General features: G+C 43.9%; 1 protein-coding gene across 3 annotated transcripts in view; it reads left to right on the forward strand.

The window, feature by feature from the left end:
* The window catches only part of MRM1 (mitochondrial rRNA methyltransferase 1), a 53112-nt gene extending 32252 nt beyond the window's left edge, over positions 1–20860 (forward strand). The window contains exons 4-5 of one of the 3 annotated variants that reach the window (XR_007891170.1): positions 16926–18797; positions 19298–19337. Coding sequence is in view for 2 of the 3 variants with exons in the window: in XM_051635470.1 (XP_051491430.1) it covers positions 16926–17023 (98 nt within the window). In the remaining variant the exon portion in view is untranslated. Of the gene's footprint in view, positions 1–16925 lie in introns of all 3 variants that reach the window. The other 2 variants (XM_051635472.1, XM_051635470.1) reach the window with 2 other exon arrangements.
* Positions 20861–22962: the final 2102 nt, after the last annotated feature.

Here is a 22962-nt window from a genome sequence, read left to right on the forward strand (position 1 = left end):
TGGGGTTTGGTAAGGCTGGGGTCTTTCTTGGCTGTTCCCCAGCACATGGATGAGCAGGATCAGGGTGAGTGGGACCTGTGGTAGGACCACCAGCTCTTTGGGGTGGGATCCCCGTGACTGCAGCCATCCTGCCATCCCACTAAGGGCTCAGACACTGGGGAGGGGAAATGCTGCATAAATAGAGGGAAAATTTCAAGGGAAATATGAGCCTATTCTACCCTTAAATAATATGCTCATTTTCTTCTATGTATGTTTATCTGTTCATCTATTGTTCCAGCATGCTGGTGGCACTGCGAAGGAGACAAGTATCAGTGTCAGTCTTGAACATCTAATTGACGTGGCTGATGATAATTTGAAGCCAAGGCAATGGCAGCTTCCATGTTTCCAAGTCTGTGTTGATTTGGCAAACTGGCAAAATGTTCAGCAAAACAGTGAGAAAAGCCAAGGTGTGAGGGCAACATTTGCTGCCCTGGTGAACCCTGCTGACATTGCTGGTTTTGCTTTGCCAAGGGGTTGAGACATGAGGTCCCAGAGCAGCATCTCAGTGTCTCCACTCCTCGTGGGTCCCTGCTGGACCCATTTGTTTCCTAGATGGAATGGGCCTATTTACTGTAACCAGTGATAGGTTAATCATGGGCAGAGGAGCTGGAAACAGGTCCAGTGATGATAAACTTGGCACAAATCCTGCTCTTGCCCCCTGCTCTCACCACGAGGGCAAACACCCTTCCACTGGGAGAATGGCCACGGCTGTCCTCACCTCCTCCTTCCTACGTCTGTCCATTTATTGTTTTGCTTTAAAAGCCCTGCTTCTCTGCTTACATTTGGCTTTTTCTGGGGGATGTTTCTTGTTGGGGGACAAACCGAGCTGCCCTGCAGTGGGCAGGTTCAGTAGCAGCCACGGGGCTTCCTTGGCACCTCTGAACATCCCCACCATCATAGGCAGGACCATGAGGTACAACCACCGTCTTCTACCCATCAAACAAACTGGCTTTTCCACTGTAAAAACTTCCCAAGACTCATTGGTTACGTGGCTGCTGCAAAACTCAAGGACTGCATAAGATCGGTGCTGGCTGTTGGTGATGTCCTGGGTGCTCACTGTCATCTGGACCCCCCCCCTCCAAAATTCAAGCCAGGAGGACAGAAGGAGCTGTGCTGAGCAGCGCTGGGCTTCTGGGTCCGCAGTGCTTGGTGGCCTCATTAAATCCTTCGGAGCCTTTAGCAGGGACAAAACCGTCGACTTTCTGGGAAAACGTTGATTAAAGCAACAGCGAGCAGGAGTTGAAAGGCTAATATTATCAGTTTTAGCTCGCTGGGGTGGTGGTTGCCTGAGGTAAAACAATCTGGCGGCGGCGAGCGGTGATGAGTGAGGCTGCGGCGGAGCCGGCCGGGCTGCGGGGGGACCCGGGGACATCGCGGTGGCTGCGGAGGGGGAAGGACCCCCGGGTATTTAGATGGGAAGTGTTTTCTGTGGGCGTTCGAGTGCTGTCAGCCATCTTAGGTTTCTGAGTCCTATTTCCCTGGTGCTTCCAAGAGAAGCTTTTGGGGGAGTCCCCAGCTAAAACTCAAATTTGCATTTAAATGGAGATTTTTATTTTTTTATTTTTTTTTCTTAATGAGCAGGATGCATGGGAGACTAAGACTATTAGGTTTCCTTGTGGGAGAGTGCAGAATTCTCTCACCTTTTACATCCCACCCCCTCCCCCACCCCTTTAATGCACATTTTAAATTAGACATTTAAAAAAAAAAAAAAGGAATAGTGTGTCTTTAAGGAGAATATAATCATAAACAAATAAGTCTCGTTGCCCTTGCAGCAGAACTAATCTTCCCTCAGCTGAGCTGTGATATAGATCAGTAACAAGAGCCACGCGCAGGGGGTTCCTTTGAAATGCATAATACCTCCTCGTATAAATTGGAGTTGGTGTGATGGAGCTGTGAGATGACATATTGTGGCATGACCCCTCTCTACTGATTGTGGGTGAACCCTGCAAAGGTAAATCTAACACGGCGCACACATCAGACAATTTCATTTTCATCACCCAGGGACAAAAACATAGCAACAGAATCTTTTCAAATGATAATCTGCATGCTGGGCGGAATATTTTCCCTTCCTGCCTTCCCTTTTTAAAATTTTTTTTTTTTTTTGCATGTTCAATTCATGATGTAGGTGAAAGGAATTATAAATTGATTCTAAAGTTCATTCATTCCCTTCTTCTCATTCTTCCCTTTCTTTTTCTCCTTTTCCTCTTGCTTTTGTTCTCCCTCTCTCTCTTCCTCCCTTTTGCTGCCTTTGTCTCCTTCTCTTTCACTTTTTTATCTTTTCTTTTTTCTCTTATTTTTCTTTTTTTCTTCCCCCTGCCCTCTTTTTTCCCCCTTATCTCTCTCCCCCCCCTTTTATATATTTTCTTCTCTCTCTTTTTCTTCCCCCCCCTCTGTTTTTCTTTTGTTTTTCTTTTTTCCTTTCTCCATCCAAAAGTTTGGCACTGTGTGTGTGTAACTGATTCATCCTTCTCATTCCCTCAGGGACGTTCCAGTAATAATGATTTATAGGAGTGCAAAAATCTACGCTCTTGCTGTTACCAACTAATATCCCTCCTACCCTCCAAAAAGGGAGGTATCTTGTAGAAGATCTCTCTGTACGAAACCTCCCCCGCTTCTCTCCACTCCCCCTTTCGCCTTCCTGCACTTTTCCATTCAAGCATTAGGAACAATCAGCTGGTTTGCATCATGCCAACCAGGAATATATAGTCCAGCAACATCATTTCTCATCTAGAACTACTTAAAATTGACTAAAACGATGCTAGAGCCCTCCTTTGTTCTTGTCTCCAGCAGGTTTGGTTATGCTCTATTCTTGCAAATTTCTGGTTTAGAGAAAACCCCTTTAACATGATATTTCTAATTTACCATAAATGGTTTGCCCCTACAAATCAAGGTGTTTGCAAACCATGTGAAGGTGCAATGTGAATTGTGATTCCACATCTGAGAAGTACAGATTTTAGACTGGGGATTAGGAAGAATTTCTTTACTGAAAGAGTGGTCAAGCATTGGAAGAGGCTGCCCAGGGAAGTGTTAGAGTCACCATCCCTGGAGGTGTTAAAAAAACATGTAGATGTGGCACTTCAGGAGATGGTTTAGTGGGCATGGTGGTGTTGGGCTGATAGTTGGACTTGATCTTAGAGGTCTTTTCCAATCTTAATGATTCTGTATCTCAGAGTGCCAGGACTCTGGTCTGAAGGCAGAGGAGAGTGGAAAAGCCAGGCTGGGAAGTGACCTGCAAAGCCTTGGTGAAGAGTCATTAGTCTTGGCACAAAGTTCTCGTCTGGCCATTTTTACTACTATTATTTTTATTAATTAATTTTTCTGTTGATCATAATGCTGTCAGTGCTCCTGGCTGGCTCACTGGATGTGGTTGTGATGCCCCATGCTCTCCTCCCTGCAGTACCCCAGAGGTGTTGGGGACACTTCTGTTGGGATCAGAGCCATCTCTCACCTTCACCCTGTGGGTTAATTGCTGTCACAGGTGGAGCCTTTTTGGGGGTGGCACAGGGTGGGCATCACAGAGGAGAGGTTGCCCCTGGGTATCCAGCTGCCTTTTCACACTGTCCACCCCTAGGTGTCTGGCTGCAGGACAGTCCTCGAGGGAGCAGGGTAGAGACCTGGGCACCTGGTATCCTTGTAGCGACAGCATGACGCTGTTTTGGGACAGCCCTGTTTTGTGCCTCAGTTTCCCCATCACTGTAGAATACCCCTGGGATATCTTCAATTTAATTTACTAAGTGATATGAAGATCTCGGTGACCCAAGAAACCACAAGCTCTTATCCTTGAGAAGTTCTTCAGGCACAAGGTGACACCAGTTCCACTTGGAAAGGAAAAATAGTCAGAAGACGTAGATTTTTTTGTGCACTTGGCATAACCAGGTTTACAACTAAATAACCCCACCTCAGCCAGCATGGAGAGCAGCAGGAAGGCTTAAATCTGCTCCCAGATTAGGGCCATCATGGGCTCATAATCCCATCCCTGCCTTCTCATCCCTGATGCCGAGTGACATGGCTATTGTATACGTAAGGGAGTGACACCGAGATGAGTTTGTCGGTTCCACCTAGTGTGATTGCCATTTTCTCCTCACAGAGGAGAGGAATGAAATTGAAGGAGAAAAGGTCAGAAAGCCCTGGTCATCCTCTCCCTTTCTCCCAAATCACTTGTTCCTCTGGATGGAAACGAGAAATGACAGGTTCCTGTGCCACTTGGGATGCAGGCAGCCCCAAGTGAAACAAAAAGGAGAGCTGGTCGGAGCAGGGGGAGGAGAGCAATGAATGTCGCCTCTTAATAATTCATTTCAGAGGCACAGGATCTTGGTTATTGTTCATGGCATCTGCTAACACCAAAATGACAGTGACAAGTTATTTGATTAGAAAGAGGTCCCCACCACCTCCTCCCTCCTGCCCCTGCGGAAGGTTTTGTGGAAACCACCACCCTCTTCCTAAAATGCCCAGTGAATGTGGCTACAGGGAGGGTGTCAATTGGGGAAATGGCTCTTTTTTTGTTTTCTGTTTCTACTTTGGTGCAGAAATGTGTTAACTGAGACCCAGGAGAATCTCACTTTTCTGGTTTTCTCCTCCTTTTCCTCATTCCTCAAATTTTTCAAAGGAGGAACCGTGATGTCACCATCCACCCTCCTCGTAATTTCAGTGTAAATTGGCAGACACCTTTTAAATCCCAGGACATGGCTTAACAATCAAAAGCAAATTCGATCAGTGGCAGCATCCCTGAGTAGCCATTGACCCTGCTTTGGGCAACCTCCACTGCCCAGGTGGCTGATGCTGGGATGGGGCTGGGAGCCATAACAGGAAGGTGGCAAGTGCTGCTGGGTCGTGTTTTCTCAGGCAGCAAATTAATTTTGGTGGTGTTTATATTACTGGTGATTATTTGCTTTAATTGTTGGATAATTGTTCTGTCTACACATATTTTGGGAAGATTGTGCAAGAGGATTTTCTAGGGCAGGTGATGGAAACTGCTGCACCCATATTGGAGGATGTTTGGGAGGGTGGATCAAGGCAGCACCCATGTCTTCCTGCCTAAAACCATCCTGCCCAGTTCCTCCTGTTGACTTCCCTGCAGTTATCCCCATGTAAAAAGCACCTTACTTAAGTGCTTTCCATGAGATGTGCCATCAGTTTGGTCTGGTTTGCAGCCTGGGTGCTACTATTTCCATGCTGAGCTGTACAGTTATATATTTTAAGGTACTTTTTCTTTCCCAATTCTGAGTGATATGACAGGCCTAAGGCTAGTATAGAAATTTATAACAAGTTCCCATTTGGCAAACATGTCACCAGTCAAATAGCCTCCCTCCACCTGAGCCTGTTTACTCTCTCGGGGATCTATTTTTAAAAGTTATTAGCTGATTACTGGTTTTCTATAAACCTCAGGCACCAATCTCCCAAAGATACCATTGTACTTTAATAAGCTGCATTTGATAATCCTCAGATAAAGGCACTGGAAGTGGTGGGGAAGAGAGGGAGAAACTCTTGCACTGATTCATCTAAGGGACACGGGCTAGAAAAGGGTTAAATATACTCATGTTTCTAAATGGCTGAACTACTGTATGTTGTAGTTTTCAACTGCAAATCATCTTTAATAGCAGACATCACGGGATGGCTCATTACATTAAGCTATTTTTCATGCTATCTCCTGTAATATCCTTTAATCCAATGCGTTTCAAATCACCTCAGGCTAAAATAAGAGACATAGCGATGTAATAGCCTAGTGTATTAGTGGGTTAATTGCCCTGTTGTACTCTCTAGTAGATATCTCTGGAATGAGTTCTATATTAATTGTAAATTGCTTAATACATTTAACTCCTTGAGCAGCTTGGTCCTTCGCTATCTCTTTAATGAACAAGAAAAGTTTTGAGTTGTAAATAGTTGTTTTCTCTTGCCCAGCAGCACAGGGTGCCTGCTCCTTCCCCAGAAAGCACCAAGCACACACATCATCCTCTCAACACTTATGAAGAGTCAGCCCAGAGCACTGAAGGGAAATTATTGCTTTTTCTTGGAAGGTGCCAAGTTCTGCTCCAGCTCTGCAGCCTGCAAAGGCACAGAGAGGAGCCTGGCTGGGTGGTGGGCAGCAGCCAGCTCGGCATCTGCTGGGGCTGAGGAGACTCAGTACATCACACTGAGGCTATCCCCAAATTGGACAATTGGAGATGCTGCGGGGGGTGGGGGGGGAAGGAAAAAAAGGAAGGTTTAAATAATGCATAAGATTTCGAGCTCTCTTCTTGCCAGCACTGTGGCCAGAAAGGGAAGACAGATGAAATGCTCTGCAGTTCTGTCAGAGGATGCAGCAGTGGGTCACTGACACATACAGCTCTCAAAGTATTGCCCATAATGTGCAGTAGCTAGTTTTCTAAAATTACTTTTGCAGCACTAGGCAGACATGTCCACAGATTTGCAGTCACTTTTCTGAAGATTGGAACATAAGTGTCACCGAGCTACTGGAGGGTAATGTCACTAATTTCTTTGGATTGCTCCCAGTTTGTGTCGGGCAGGGAGTTGGAAGAAGCTGGCACAGCAGAGGTCAGAGGGGGTTGGATAATTTACAGGTGAGTCATTCTGTACTCATTTCTTCTGGGGTATTCTGGTTTCTAAAAATCCTGGCAAAAATGTTACTGTCAATTTAAGGGAAAAGCAGAGAGGAGGAATGCTGGAAAACTCTGTGCTCTGCAAATTTAGAAGAAACTCCTAAAGTGCCACTGATTGCTTTAAACCAGCAGCAGTGGGGAGGAGATGCAGGTCAGTCCTGCACACCTGATGATCTTGTCCTGAGCTGTGCAGCTTAGGCTGATCCCTGTGCAATGTGGCTGCACCTCAGCACACTGACTTGGTTATGGGTGTATTTCCTATGCCTTACATCTAAGATAAATACAATACTCATAAAGATACAATTGAGGAAGCTTTTTATAACACACTTAACTTTAAACATATGCTCAATTTCTAGTACTTTTAACAGAGCACCATTTTAATGCTCCTTTCAGCTGAAGTGTTTAACAGAAGAGTTGCTTTGCTTTGCTTTTGGGTTTGTAACACAGGGACTCAGGGCTTGGCCCTGGCCTCTATATGCTCTGCCTGATGGAGAGCCCAAGCAGGAATGCAGAAGGGTCTGCATGTATGATTCCTGCACTGGAAACACAGAGAACAACCCAGGCTTTCACCCCTGCCAGCTTCTTGAGTGTACTTCCACACAGACCTTGGAGGTGGGAATGCAGGATTGCTCCATCTTCTGCAAGGAGACATCTGGTGTCACTTGCCACCATCTCATATGGCTGCTAAGAGATTTAAATCTGGATTTTCTGAGCTGCCCTGCACTGTCTCTGCTTCCTGCACATCTGCAGAATTATTATTATTAGTAGTAGTGGTATTATTATTATTACTCATATAATTCACGTAACTTCATATATGATGACTGCATTTTAAAACACCCAAGTAGAAATTTTCAGTGCTAATTAGAAGATGTTACTACTCAACTCCCTTAGACGGAGATCAGTTTGGAAACTAAGCCTCAGTGGAGCTCTTTGTCCTTTGCAGTGATGCTGTGGAAGGAGGGATGAGGAAGTGGGCTCCATGTGCTGACCTGGGAAAACGCTGCTCAGATGAAGTCAACCAGGAAATCAGCATCTCCCTCAGTTGTCTTTGTTACAAAACCAAAAGACTGCCTCATTCTGCTGCCATTTAGGCAATTTTTATATTATTTTTATTTTTATTTTTTCTGTAAGGTAACTGTACTGACTTCAGTGGAATTGCTGCTGATTTACACCTTGGGAAGTGCAAGAGGAGCCAGACACCCCGGGTAATTCTGCTCCAGCATTGCCTGTACCCATCAACAATTCCTCACCTTTACATGAGCAGTTAGTTTGGGCTAAAAGAAGCATCATCCTTCTGTTTCGAACCACAATGCAAAGGTATTTGTCAGACAATCTGAATTAAAATTTTGGAACTTTGTAGAGGAAAATTTCTGTGAAACTAGGGAGCTGGTTGTTCTGCAAAGGAAAGGCACAAAGTGCTTAGACTGCTGGAAAAAAAATCCATCAAGTAATTCTCTGTCTATAAAATAGGTGGTAATGCAATCTGAGCTTAATTTTGATGGCACACTGTACTTCATAACAGTGACAACACCTTAAAAAATGTAATGAAAGGGCCTGATTTATTACTGAAATAATCCATTTAGCACTCCAATAAATAAAAGGAGAAAATACAACCAATGTTTCAGCAGGAGGGGGAAAAAAAAGATAGAAAAATTGCAATGCATAGCAGTTTTCTGTAGATGCATCCAAAGAATGTGGCCACATGCTTTGGGTTTGATTATTTTTGTGAAGACAAATATAAATTAGATTTGAGATTTAGGCCTGATGTCCACTCTGCATTTCATGTACTTTTAAGAGTAGCCCTGGGACTTGGTAACCCAGGAACTGGTTTTTACTGACAAGGAGGAGGAGAGGGAGGAGAAAATGCTAACTTACTGCCTTACAAATATTTGGTTTTGAATATGCTCTCTTAGCTGTTATTAAGTGCAAAGCAAACATATTTTCCTCCTCATGCCAAATTTGTTTTAATAACATGATGTTACTTCTGCAAATGTCAGCTGCAGCCTCTCTCCGTTCCAGTGGCACTTGGCCCACAGTGAAGACTGGCAGGTTTTATACTCCCTCTACATCACTTCTATTAATCTGTTTAATATGCTACAGGGCCTGGCAGTGGCAATGACAGGTAAGAGCAATGAAATCCTCCCGTGGCAGATGTTTGTATTCAGGTACAGTGCTGTGCTGGAGAGAGGAGCTGCCATTTCACTAGAGGTGAAGAAAAACTTCCCAACACAGTCACCCAGCAGAGTGGGTTGACTGAGGAGGGTGCTGGACTGTTGACCTCTGAAGTTTTAAGGCCATGTTGGACCATGCCATGAGGAAGGATGCAGAAAGGAAGCAAGCATGGCTCTGCAGGGTCTACTGCTTTCAACAAGGAATTGTGGTGATGTTAGTGGTGACAGCTACCATGAGGGGGTTCTCTTGCATGTCCCCAGGATCATGGACAACATAAAGCCATGGCTCAATAACATCCTCTTTCTCACTATGCTGAGGCACAACCAAGAGTCATGGCTGACCCTCAGCATGTGTGAGAACATGTGGTGTCTCCATTTCCCAGCCCACGTCTTGTGGTGTTTGCACAGGCTGGTTCCTGGAACCGTTAGTGTGATGGGGAAGTACCACAGATGAAAAAATTAGGAGTGAAAAGGCAGCAAACTGCTGCCATATGGCCCTTTTGGGGGGATTCTTTTGCTGTGTGGCCATGGAGCTTCCTACCTTGGTGGCTTTGTCCCTTGTGCCCACATCTGGGGCAGCTGAGGCTGGAGGAATGGCCCTGGTGCCTGCGTCCCGTACCCTGCCTAGCCCTAATTGGCCTGTTTGTTTTGCGATAAGTGATTCCTGCCTGTCTTGGGGTGGATTGTTTTTCACACCATTAAATGAAGTTCTGCTGTATTGATCCCTGTTTTTCCAATTTGAAGCCTGAAAAGTGATGAAGACATTTTCTTGTTTTCTCATGTACTTTTCCCTCAGTTCATTTAGGTGACCTGTCTTTAGTTCCTTGCTCTGCTCGCTGTAATTGCTTCTTCAGAGTAATGTTACACCCTAAGTGCTGTACTGCAGCCAGGGTATGTTTCTGTGGAAGGATGAAGGAACGCGAGGTTGAAGTCATCAACCAATATTAACTGTGGAAGGTTTGTCACAAATGACATCTCAACAGCAGCGTCTCAGTGTCTCCTGCTGGAGCCTCAGTAAAATAGTGCAAGGATGAGGGCAGGACCATGGGACAGCTCTGTCTCTTCAGGCTGCTTGATATTTTGCTTAAGAGGTAGAAACATTGTGGAATGTTATTTTTCTTTGGGTAGGGATATGGTTGTTTGTGTCCTCTTCTGTGAAAAATCTAAATACTTTAATGTTTGGCTTTTGTTTTGCTAGGGATCTCTTTTTGTTTAGCGCTAACCTGAGGGGTGGCTTTTTTTTCCAGAAGAGATGGATAGAGTGGGTGCTGAACTTAGGTTTCACTGGCAAGTTTAATTAAGGAGGGAGCAATGGTTGCTCCAATGCAGCCTCGCTCCCAGTTAAAGTATGAGGTCTAAATCAAGACCATACATATAGAGAAGACTTTGGGTGGCTTCAGTAGGCTCCAGACTTGCAGGTTTTGCTGATGGCAAGCAGGAGTGCAGCAAAGCCTGGGAAGAACATGGGAGGTTGGGATGGCTGCCTGTGTCCCTGAGCTATCCCACAGAGCCTGGTGCAGTCTGGGATGGTCACTCTCTGCTGGTTTGCCTCAGTATGGACACAGGAACTCAATTTAGAGTTAAACTTACTGTTTCACAGCACCAACTTTGGAGCCTCTGCACCCCCACAGGCTGCCTGCCAGCCAGCTCTGGTCACTCTGAATTGAGGAAGGTATTCCTGAGACCCTCTGATTCTTCTCAAGATTTTTACTCCCAGGCTTTTCTGGTTCCCCAGTTCACAGAGCGACAGATAAACCTTTGTTGTTTTAAGGAACTTGTTGTCGTTTTGATTTCTTACAGAAGTGGATTTTGGTGGCTTTGCAATAAGTGGTGGAGTGTGGCACTTTATTTTGCTTTTCATTGCAGGGAGTGAAGCAAGTGCTAATAAAGAGCCAGAACTGGCAACTCCAGGGGAATGTGTCCCACCTCAGAGATGCTTCTGAGAGAGCTCACCCCTTCCTTGCTACTTCCCTGCTGTGATGGTGCTTATTAGAGCAGTGTGGGGAGTGGTCAGTGAAGGCCCTGAGACAAGCACGGCTCAGGTAAGCTCAGGTATGGGCTGGACAAATTTGTTCCCTGATCCTGGAAATAATCCTGTTAGGAGCAAGTGGCCTGGAAGAGGATCTGGAGTGTGCAGAGGTGTAGAGAAGCAGCAGCAGGATCATGGCACCAGAGGCCATCTCAGTGCACACTTACAGGAAGATGATTATTTATTTCCAACCTTGATGATTCTGTGATTCTATGATTTTGTATTACTGCTATTATTATTGAGCACATAAGCCTGAATTATGTAAGAACTTTACTGCACAAATTACATTTGCTTGCTGCAAGCACAAAATAATAGGAAAATTCTTTCCTTTGAATATTTTCTGGTCTAAATGGATGGCAAGTGCTGAGAGAGGGGCTTTGGGGGGCAGGAGCTGCCTTTTGTGCTCTTGGCATCTACCATCATGAGGGCTCTGCTCCTCACTGGCCTTCCAAAGTGTTATCACAATGCCAAGTAATAAATAACACAGACAAGAGACAGGGAAAGGGATGCAGTGGGAAAAGAAACTGGTGCATTTTTCAGAAAATCCAATGTGCAGTTTGAGAACATGGTGCCACACAGACATTTGGGGACAAATCCTGGAAATAATGTCCACTGGATCTGAATGGCATGATATATGCCAAAAAGGTAGCTGCACTAGGCAGAGTAAACAGCAGAAAATATGTCAACAAGAAGCCCTTAATGCTTTTCTTTCCAAATGTAAAGTTCTTGGAAAAAGGCTAAAAATTAGGAAAGGGAGTAATTTGCTGAAATGGGTGACCTGTTCATTACCTAAGTGATAGGATTTCTTTTTTTAAAAAAAAAATAATTAATTGTAAACTACCTTACGACAATTGGTGATAAAAGAGCTGAGCCTTTCAAAAATCTGTTTTAATAAAACACTGTATGACCTCATAGATATGCATAGGATTTAGAATAACATGGGTTTTAATGAAGGTACTTGAAAGGTATGGTGCCATATTGCAATTTTATGGAAGATCTTAGATTAATGAAATTAAACATGAACTGCATTGTTTAGATGATGAACTTAAGGTCATATCTGCAGCATTTGAAAGAGAAACCTTGAGTGGAGGGTGTAGAATCATTGATTTAGACCCTGGTAGACAGCTGAATAGCAAGCATTGAAGCATGAAGGTAAATTCCCATATTTCATTGTTAGAAGGTTAGCTGGTGGCTGCCAGCTTTTCAGTGATAATCACCAACCAATTCCACCCTGTTTCAAAAAAGACTTTGCCTTTGTGTGCTAAGACACTTTTAAAAACCATTACTGTTCAAAGCAGGGGCACAGTGTTTAAAGAGAAGCTATTTCTGCAAAATACAGGATGGCAATGAGTTGATGCTGTCCTTGGATAGTGATGCTATTAAGTTCATTAGGATCATCATCCATTTAAAATGCTTATAAGGAGAATTGAGACTGTTTGCTGGAGATGCCAGAGGCACCTCCTACTGCAAGTCACTACTACATGTCATCAGTAATTAGCTCTTCTGCTTCCTTAAGACTTTTTTATAAGACAATGGCCCTTTCAGGTTTAAGTACTGTTTTCCTCCCCACACACACAGAGGGAATAAATGCATGCACACGTGTTAAACTAATAGACACGAATTTGTACAACAGGAAAATTGCAAGGAATGAAATCCTCAGGCCTTAAGAATAAGTGATAATGGAATGATACTGCCAATTACTGCTGGAGAACAGTGTTGTCACAGGGAATAGCTCATGGAGATGGAAGGATGAGGGGCAGAGAAAAGATTCCCTTTTGACAGTTTGCCATTACAGGGAATTTGTCAAGGATGTTAAAATTAGATCTAACTGGGCCAGATCCTTAGATGACATAAATCAGCCTGTAGACTTCAAACCATGATCTGGCCACGTCCTCCTCTTTGTTCTTTCTTCATCTTTATTATCTGCATCATAACACTGCCTGAAAGCTGCAATGATGCTTTAAGCTCCATTGTCTTAGTGCTGTAGAAATGCAAAGAGAGAAGGGATTTCCATGCTTTCATCTGCTCTGCATAGAGTCTTTTATTGTTCAAAACATCCCCATGTTTCACAAAACCTACTAAGCTAGTGTGGGAGATGGGGACCTTTTCTAGACTAGGATTTAGGCTGTGATGATAGTATGGGTCAGACAGTCTGTATGGACTGACCTGTGTTTGGTGTGGGTAAGATGAGCCTTTTCCACAATGGCCAAGTGATGGAGTTGCCTTTAATGAGGGCTGTTGCAGACCAGAGTGGAAACACTGAAAGGGGAATCCATCATCCTGCACCCAGCCTTGCTGGTTAGAAATACAGTAATGCTGAAAGGGAGCATTTAGCTCCTGGAGTGGCCTGCTAGGGTGCAGGGGGCTAGCTGGGTACAAGAGGGCAAACCTGAAAAAGATGCTCCAGTATGGGAAAAGATGCAATACTTCCATGTGCATTGTGTTCCAGCCCAAATTTTTGGCAAGCAGAGCTCTGCCACATCATGAAAGCTGCCAGTAAGGAAATTAGAGAAAAAAATAGTTTTCATAATGGTTGTAAATATGTTATGATCACTCCTTTCATTAGAAACTTCCTTGTTTTCTCTCTGGTGTAAACCACCAACAGCTTGCACATGATTTATTTGTGTGTGTTAGGGGAGGAGAGGCAAAGTCAAAAAGAGGCAGTTGGGAGATTTAGAGACACGATGCTTATTAAAATAAATGGAAGCTGTGGGTCTAAATCCCCTGGTCATCCTTGAAAATCTTGTCTCTAATATTTATCTTGCAGTCATTTCCAGGTGGGGCATTGCCTGTCCCATCTCTAGTGTGTATCTAAGTGCAACTGGACAGTAAAACCAGCACCACACAGGGGCCAAGCCCAGCTCTATGCCATATACTGCTTAATGTTCTGAGTAAGGAGAGTGTAATGGTACAAAGCTCTGAAATGGTACAGAGCATTTTATGGGAAACTCTCTATAGATAAAAGTCCAAGTCCTACAGATGGGAATGTGGCTCCCCTCTCCCATTTCCAGAGGTTTCTGGTATGTGCAGCTCTTGGCATCAGACAGACCAACCCTGCTGTGTCCAGTTCCATGAAGCTCATTTGCTGAGCTTTTAATATATTCATACTTTTCCATCCTGTTGTAAATCTTCCCAAAATTATTTTGTTTTTTATATTTCAGATAAGCTATTGGCATTGGCCACTTCAGAAATGCTGACCCATGAAGCTTAAGCAGTGAAGTTAGGGCATGTTAGATATAAATTGATTATAAAACCTGTATTAATTGATGGTTAGCATCTCCACTAATGGAGAGGAGCTCATTACATAGCACTTAACCCTCAATGCATATATATTAAATAATCAATTAGTATTTATTTAACATACAATAACCTCCCTATTAGAGCTAAATTAAAAGCCTCTTTATGGAGGCCTTGCAGAAAGCACTGCACTGTGTGAACCTGGAGTCAGGAATTTGCATTAATAGCCTGAATCTTTGTTAGCTCTGGTGCCCTCAAGATGATTTTAACATGTTAAGTGAAAAAGTAGAGGGGTTGTGTTTCTTACAGTCACTTGGCCCTACTAAGAGGGACTCAGCCCCTTAGTTATATGATGGAGTATGAAAAAATGTAGTTGTTAAACAGAGTTGTAGGAAAAATAAACCACCTCTCTGGTTCTCCTGCAGCACATTGTGTCCTCTAGGCAGATGCTGCTCCTGAGAAAGGCCAAACTGAGAGGAAAGACAGAAGAAGAGAAAATCTGAAATTCTTCTTCAAAGACAGTTGGAAAAGGTTGCATTGCTGTTCCCAGATGACAGGGCAGGCACAGGGACCTTTGCCATGGGGCAGGATAACATTCCAATGTGTGCATGTGCACCAGGCTGTGCACATCGGGGACACTGGGAGGCCAAGAAAGCATCCAGGGTCACTCACTCCATTACAGACAGACCATGAAATCTAAGTCTACCACACTGGACTGTTCTGGCCACTGAGTTTGTTCTTTCTCCCATCCCCAACCCTTCAGTCTGGTGAGACTGTGCTGACACCAAATTCAGGGAGGTGTAGGCTGTGCCCTGCAGTGACTGCCAGGTGTGAGCAAAGGCTGGGGAGATGCTGGATGAACCAAAGATAAGCCTCATTTACCCTCCTGCACCTGTCCAGGGCAGAACATGCTCCACTAATGCCATTACAGCCTGTGAAAATGCAGTTTTAACACTGTGCCTCCTTTTATGGGCCGAATCTTCAATTAAAACTCTTCCTAAATGATAGGAATTGAGGCACTGAAAAGGATAAAAAGCAAGTCAGGTTTCTCCCTGATAAAGACGGTGCCAAAAGAGCACAGCAGTGTGAACCTGAGGCTGTAGGGCTGCATGGGGGAAAAGAAATGAGAAAAGCAACTCTCCTGTGGCCTGATGCAGCTCCTAGTTCCTCTGTGTGGGGAGAAAAGCTCTGGGAGCTCCTTGGTAGAGGATGGAGTGCCAGTGTGGAGAAGCTGGAGAGCTGCTGCTCATGTGGTCCCAGCAGGTGATGGGGAAAAAGAGGGAGTCCCACAAAAGCAAAGGACCTTTGAACTAGGAGAAAAGCATTTTCAAATGTAAAAAGAAAGGCAAAGAAGGAGAGGGCTGGGCAGACAGCAAAACAATACAGAGAGCAAGTAAGTGGCATGGTTGGGTAATGGAAATAGGGCACACTGTGGAGCTCAGGAAAGGAACAGCTCAACTAAATTGCTCAAAATTAGTCTCTCCTGTGTTATGTTCTGAGTTGCTATTTATATGTGTGTGGCATATTGAATATTAGCAAATGGATTTACTCCCACCTCTCTGGTGTAAAGGAGCGGCAAGGCGGAGTATAGCAGGGAGCTATTTGTTTTCCTTGGAGCCTAGGTGAGATTTATATTGGGGTCTAATAGGCCCAGAACCTATTTGGAGCTGAATTATATCACCCCCGCCCTATGCAATAATCTGTTTTCTGGTGGGGGAAAGCTGGGAAATCAAGCAGCTTCTCCAGAAGTCAATTTTGGTTCTCAAAATGGAGTCAGCTAGAGAAATTATCATTGATCCACTTCTGAACTTGGAGAAAATTTCCATAAAAATAATCAGATTCTCCCAGCTGCTGAAGTTTGGAACATCACATGTTTGGGTGGGATGGGAGAGTGGGGGCTGAGCAGCACTTTGGTTTCAGGTTTTTCCTCTTCACAGTACCAATTCTGACCAGGGAGTTGGATGAGGGTGGGGATGGGAGAGGATGCCTTTGCCACCTTCTTTGTACTGTCTTAAAAATGAGGAAATGAAAGCAGGTTGTCTGGTCTGATCCTCAGCTGATGGAAACTGGAGCAGCCCTAATAGCCTTAAAAAAGCTCAATTAATTTAGGCTCCTGAGAAAGTACCTGTGAATAATTCAGGGAATGGGCCTTGATCAAAACCCCCTGGGAACTCAGGGGAGCTCTGACACTTGGCCAGTGGGGTTCAGACTGGAGCAGGTAACAACAGCTCGATCCCAGAGGTGTGAGGAAGAGCAGGGCCCCTCTCGGGCAACCCTCCTGGTCTGGGGCATTTATATCTGTGTGAGAAGGGGTGCATGTCCCTCCACCCCTGACTGCTCCTTCCAAAGGGAGAGCCCTGGCTTCTCCTGGCTGTGGCTTGGCTCAGTGGCAAAGGGAGCCAAGGAGACCTGGAGGTAATGTAAACAGGGCAGAAATGGGCAAATAACCCTGGATCTGAAATATTTGCAGGTGGAGTTTAGTGAAGGGATAAACAAAATAAAACTGGAGGAGACTGGCAATGCGTGTTTGAAGGGTAAGAATGAATCTGATAGAAAAATTGCTTTAACTATTTTGAATCTCAGGGAAGACCCAAATGTAATTTTATTTTATTGAGAGAATTTAATTGTGTTTCAGTCCAGCTGTGCCACAGTGTACTGCAGGCACATAGCAGTGCCTCCCCCCTCCTGAAACTCAGGGAGGACTTTTCTGTTTAGTAGAGTGGAAAGAGACCTTCGTGGTCTTTTCCCTCCAAGGACAGCACCAGTCGTTTGAGCAAGTGATGGTCACCTGTATTCACAGGTAGATGATGTATCTTTAACATCTGCAATAAATTACTTCTTTTTTCCTTACAGCTTCTGGAAACATTCCCAGTCCCTGGCCTGTTCATCAGGATTGTTATATTTCTGCTGCTGAAAAGAGGGAAGTACCTTTTTCTCTTACTATTTATTAGCATGTACCATAGTGTGAGGGACTGTGCCGGGGAGGGGAACCCCACTGTGAGCAGCACTGGGTAAACACAACAGGAATGACAGTGACAGTCCTCATCACAGAGTGTTAGCAATTCAAACAGCCATGTCAGTCAAAGAATTTGAAAGAAGGGAGGTAGCACAACAAAAAGGAAGAATGTGACAGTTTGCAAACACTGAGTGAGTTGCATAATTTTTTCATAGGTGTGTTCATTCTTTAAGTATCTTTTGAAGGAAATGCAAATTAATTTTATCCTGGACAAATCTACGTGCAAGTTAGGTCTGTTGGAGCTTTATGTTAGACATGTAGGAATTTTTTTCTCTTGTAGGAAGAGATAACCACAGGGCGTTTTGAAAATTTGAGGAAATTATCCCAAGCCTTTTGCCTAAGGGCATAGGGGATATATAATTGAGCCTTAGGGAAGGGCACCCTTTTGCTTTTCTATAATAATAAAGAGAAGAAAGTAGTGAAAGAGAAGCAGTAGAGCAAAAGGAAAACCAAAAACCTCACTAAACAAAACCTGATGATTTTGTAAGGTAAAATTTTGGGGTAGTTGGAATGTATTGATGTTTCCTGAAATACCTGATTTAATCCTTCCACATTGCAAAGGTAACATCAAACTTAAATTTAGGAAATTAGGCTAAACATTTCCTATTACCCTGAAATTTTGCCTTAGAGAAACGGTAACACAGAGGAATTTCCTTGGGCAAGAAATGAGTAAAGGATGATGCAGAATTTAGTTAAACTGATGAATTTTGGGGCAGGACAACAAAGAAACTCATACACAAAGATTACTTCTGCTTCCAGTCATCTTAGGAGTTCAGTCACTGACGTCAGGAATGAATTAATGGTCTGGTTTTCAGACTTTTGCTCCCTTTGGAGAGGTCTTGCCAATGCTTTTTGTTCCTGTTAGATTTGCCTGTGATTCTTCAATGTTACTAGTGGAAATAATTTCCTCTGTGGAGAAGCAGCTGCCTCTTCCCTGCTGCTTGGTCTCTGCTGTGGATTGCTCCATCATATATCCTGTCTTCCCTCAGTCCTGGTGGGCAGCACCAAGGGCTGTGCTCGCAGAGTGTTTTTCAGTCTTTTGCCCAGTTATCCAGGCACAAAATGCCCATCCTAAGCTAACTGTGAAGGATGGTTTTGTCCTGGTGAAAACACTCTCTGAGGTCTCACCTCTGCCATGGTGCCTCCAAAGTACTAACCCACTAATTATGGGAGAGGAAGGCTTGGATTTGTATTACACATGATGTTAAGAGCAGAAAGGGAGATCCCAAGACCGAGACCCCCAGGTGCTAGTCCCATTGCTTTGCTGTGCCACTTGACCCCTTCCCTGTTCTCTCTGGTTCCCTGGGGAGACCTGCTTGCCCCACTGGCAGCTGGCATTCCCTCAGTGAAGGACTCTCCAAGGCATCTTTGAAAACCCAAACCTAAACATGAGTGTGTCAAACTTTATAAAGTGTGACTGCAAAGAAAAAGTAATTCCTATCTGTAACAGATGATAAAGCCCTCAGCCAGCAGCCACTAGGGCAGAGTAAAACGGTTATTTTAGCCATGTCATCTCTCACAACTGCTTGTCCTCCATCTCCATGGAGGGATGGCTGGCAGCCTGCAGCCCTGCTGATTTAAGCTCACCAGCCTCCCGTGTTGGCTCTTCTGCTGAAGTGCCTGAGCTGCCTCACAGGACCTGGCGATAAACTGCACAGCCCAAGGAAGATGTTGCCTGTTTCCTAAAGGACAGGATGAAATCACCCCATGTATGTCCTCTATCTATTGCCTCTCTGGGCAGGGAAAACATAAATGCCTTTCTCACCGTTTTATTTATTGGCTTTTCTCCCTTTCCTGGGAAAAGCCTTTTTTTGGTTGTTGTTGTTTTTTAGTACTTTAGTGTGTGTGTGAGTCTGTGTGGGGTAGGCGTGTGTGTGTGTTTAGGAGGTTAAAAAAAATTTCTTGCTGTCAGCAAGTGATGTTACAAACCTGCTCTGACAAGGCTGGTTGTATATTTACAGTTGGTGAGAGCGAAGGCTTCATCAATCTTCACGCTTTGAAAGGGACAGGCCTGCTCCCATGAGCACCTGCTCCGGGAGAACAGCTGAACTGTGACTTTCCAGGGAGCTAGCTGTAAATTTTAGCCATTCCCCCCACAGCCCACGCATGCTTGAGCTCTTTAACCTTCCCAGGCTGGCAGGAGTCCCAGCAATCAGTTTAGTGCAAAGACTGGGGTTCTTTTTAATTAACCTTTTGTTTCCCACTGCAGGTGTTTCAAAGTTTCTTCATGTTAAAAAGGAAGAGGAAAAAAAAAAAATGTTTGCAGAGGTGCATCCCCTTTCTTTCCCTTTTTCTATGCTTGGTGATCAAATGGGACCGGTCTTTCTCGAGTTTCCCTTCCCCATTTGCCTTCTGGATGCATCTGCTGGGAATCTGCAGCACGGGTTCCCTTCAGGCGTCTGCAGGAAGTATTCCTACGAGTGCACTTTAGTTTCGTCTGCAAGGTCACGTTTCCTTCCTTTGTGAGGCACCTGCTTTTCCATCCCACTCCAGGCAAGTTTCTTCAGACACTTGACTCCCTCGGTGTGTTGATGTTCTGTTTAATTGGTTTGGCCTCTCACCCCCAGCCCGCTCGGCCAGGGGAAGTTTGATTATAGACTCACTGAATGCTTCTGCAGCCTCCAGTCTTCCCAGTGTGCTTGCTCAGTGTTAAAAAAACCTCAGAAGTTTAAGAAACCTAAACAAACCACAAAGCAACAACAAAAAAAACCCCATTCACAGAACTCCAAACACGATACCCTGCATTAACCATCTTTAACAGCACACTGGACAAGGCCAGTGAGGAGACAGAGTTTAGAAAATGTAGTAGAAACACATGAAGAGAGAGGATTTAGATGGATCATGCCTGGGAGGTGGGGCAGCATTTTTATGTGTAAAAGCATTTGGTTTACTTCAGGTAGGCTGCCCTGTTAATAAAATAAAGCTGGAACACTTTGGGAGGGAAATATTCCTGCATTGTAGGAAAAGGGAAGTATTATCCTCTTTGATCAATAAAATTATTAGTAGAGCAAGAACCTGTTGTATCTTTAAGAAAATTCGTATGTGGAAATTTATTACAAGGGGAAAAAAATACATTTAAGCCCTGCTTAAAACAATAAAATATATCTTTAAGGGAAAGTTTTCAGACTTTTCCATATAAGAGGAATAATGGTTTCTGTAATTTAATAGATGCTAAATTTGGTGAGGACTGCCAGCAGATCCATTTCTCATAATGATATTTTATCTCCCTTGAAATGGTCATTTTCATGAATGTCTTTTTATTGTTTCCCTTGTCCCACGAAGTGTCCAAGGTGGTGCTGCCCACCCTCAGAAGCTGAGCACACAGAGGCAGGAATGACTAGAGGAACCTATTAATAATGGTGACACACAAAATGGGCAGGAACTGCATGACAGTTAAATGTGCTCCCTATAAATAAAGAGCATTTCTACTTTGACCCTCAGGGCTGTGGCTTTTTAGCACTTACTTTTGTAGGAGTTAAGGTGGTCACAGCTATTAAAATCAGAGATGAGCTAAGAAGAAATTCAGGTGAGAACAGCAGGAAAAAAAGAGGGTTTCCAAAGAACATCTCACTGAAAGTTTCAGCTAAGAAAAAAATCTGAAATCGTCCTTGACCGAGGGATTTTGTTTATATAGGCAAGGGTAAAAGGAGTGATTTATTCTCTTAGGTATCTTAATGACAGATTCACAGAGCCAAACCTTTTCCTCATGTAGCTCTACTGAGATGGACAGGAGCATTAATTATGAAGGTTCACAGATTTTTGGAGCCCACATTGTATAAAAACTAAAACTCATGGTTATAGTTTCATTCTGGTTTGTGCTTTGTGCTGACTAGAGGGAGCACTCTGTGACTGCTGTCACAAAAAACAAGCTGAGTTTCAGGAAAGGAACAGAGAAGTTTTTCTTGGGAAAAACAAGCAGGAAGTTGGGAGAAAATCAGAATAAAATGGAAGGAAGTGGGAAACATATAAGGATAGGTATCAGAAAGGCAATATATGGTCTTATAGTGTGATAAATACAGTTGGTATAAAATGGCCAGTGATATTTACAGTCAACAGAAGGTCTTTGCTGCCTTCCCTCTCATTTGCAGAATGAAAATTGTCTGACTTTTCTGTCCTTTGAATTCGCCCACCTTAAGTGGCTGGTGGGCTTCCTGGGAGCTGCTGCAGCCCTGCCTCTGGAAGAACAAGGATGTGCCAACATTTGGTCCCAAAACTGCAAATTCAGAATAAAGCAAAAGAAGTCACAAGATGAGCCATTGTGGGAAATGAAGACTGTAAAAATGGTTATAATAAATAATAAGGAACATTGCACAGGCCAAAGGAATAATAGATCAGCAATGGAAAGACTCTAAAAGCTGCTGAGAGTTATTGATAGATATTGTGTAAGAAAAAAAATTTAAAAAAAAATCCCTGACAGTTTTGCCTTCATGTTCACAAAGGCAGGTGGCAGAGCAGGTGCCAGATGAAAGATAATTTTCCTTTTGCATAAAGAAGAAATATTGAAGGAAACTGAGCAGAGGTGATGAAGAAATTAAAAGTGTTAAAAGACCCTGAAAGCATGTGGTCCATGTCAAACCCTTTCAGGATTTTGAGCTGAGTCAGCAAAAAGCAACAAAAAAAATCTGTTGAGGGAAATGAGAACCTCTTTGAAGATCAGTAATGGAGAGGTTCCTGCAAGTGTCAAGTCCAGAGGTCCAATCAAGCTTTCCAGAAATGAAAGCTGGTGGTACAGAGGAAGGTACCTTGTGTGGCTGGGAGGCCAAGGTATATTTTAATCTGGGGTTGCAGTACAGAAATAGGAGAAATTATGAGTTTAATTAAGGAAAACCATCAAAGATTACAAAATTGGAAGCTGTGCCAATAAAGAGAGAAAACTGACAGCAGCTTTCTGAGGAATTAATGCAAATCACAGGCCACGGAAAGCCAAAAGATATAACTTCTGCAGTGGCAGGAAAGGTTGGCTATAACACAGTTGAGAGGCATAATATGGAGAAAAGTGTGATCATCTGGAGATAAGTGTGAAACATGCAAATGTCTGCTTGAGCACTGGGCTGGTGGGTCCTTGAACTGAGCTACTTCTGAGGATGCATTGGCTTGTACTGCCCTGGCTGGGAGAAAGTCTGATGCTACAGGAACTTCAAGACAAAAGATAAAGCAATTATGGAGGCAAATTTAATGGAAAGAAGCACAATTCAGAGACAAGAAGAAGGGAACAAATGCTACAATGCTTTGAGGGCACCTGGCCTGGCTGTTGAACCTGTGAACATAAGTTCAACCCAAGCACTGACTGGGCAATTTTCTGTGTTTCTGCAACAAGTTTCAATGAAGGATTTCTGATTCATGCACTCCTAATTAATTAAAACTTCAAGCATCCCTGAAGTAGGTAAGTACAAGCTGAACAGCTACCATCAAACATCAGACTTTCCAACTGTTAACTAGGAGGAAACCGCTCTTCAAAAACTTAAGTGATTGGGGGGAAAATAGCTTAATTTTAGTTCTGTCCAGCTGTATGATGCCCATTTATTTGGTATCCAAACAGCTTTAGAACACTCATTATCATATTGCCTAGACTAAGCAAGTAATGGAGACTCCAGGAAGGACTTTGGTAAATCTTCTTTGTTTTAGGAAAACTGCCTCTTCTTGTATTTGCAACCAGCCTTGAAAACAGCTGTGTCTGGCTGCTCACCTGTGCCAAGCTGTTACTGTGCCCCACACCTGGCCCTTTTTAACTCTGTAAGCCCAAAGTAATTAAAGTTTTTGAAGACAAAGCCACTCAGAAGCCCTAGAATGCTCCCGGAGGTGACAGGGGGGTGAGCGGCTGCTGACGGGGTGCTGTCCCAGGGGGAACGTGGGCTATGGGGGGACCTTGCTCTG

Source organism: Apus apus, chromosome 18 (genome assembly GCF_020740795.1).
Source record: "Apus apus isolate bApuApu2 chromosome 18, bApuApu2.pri.cur, whole genome shotgun sequence".
Taxonomy (NCBI): domain Eukaryota; kingdom Metazoa; phylum Chordata; class Aves; order Apodiformes; family Apodidae; genus Apus; species Apus apus.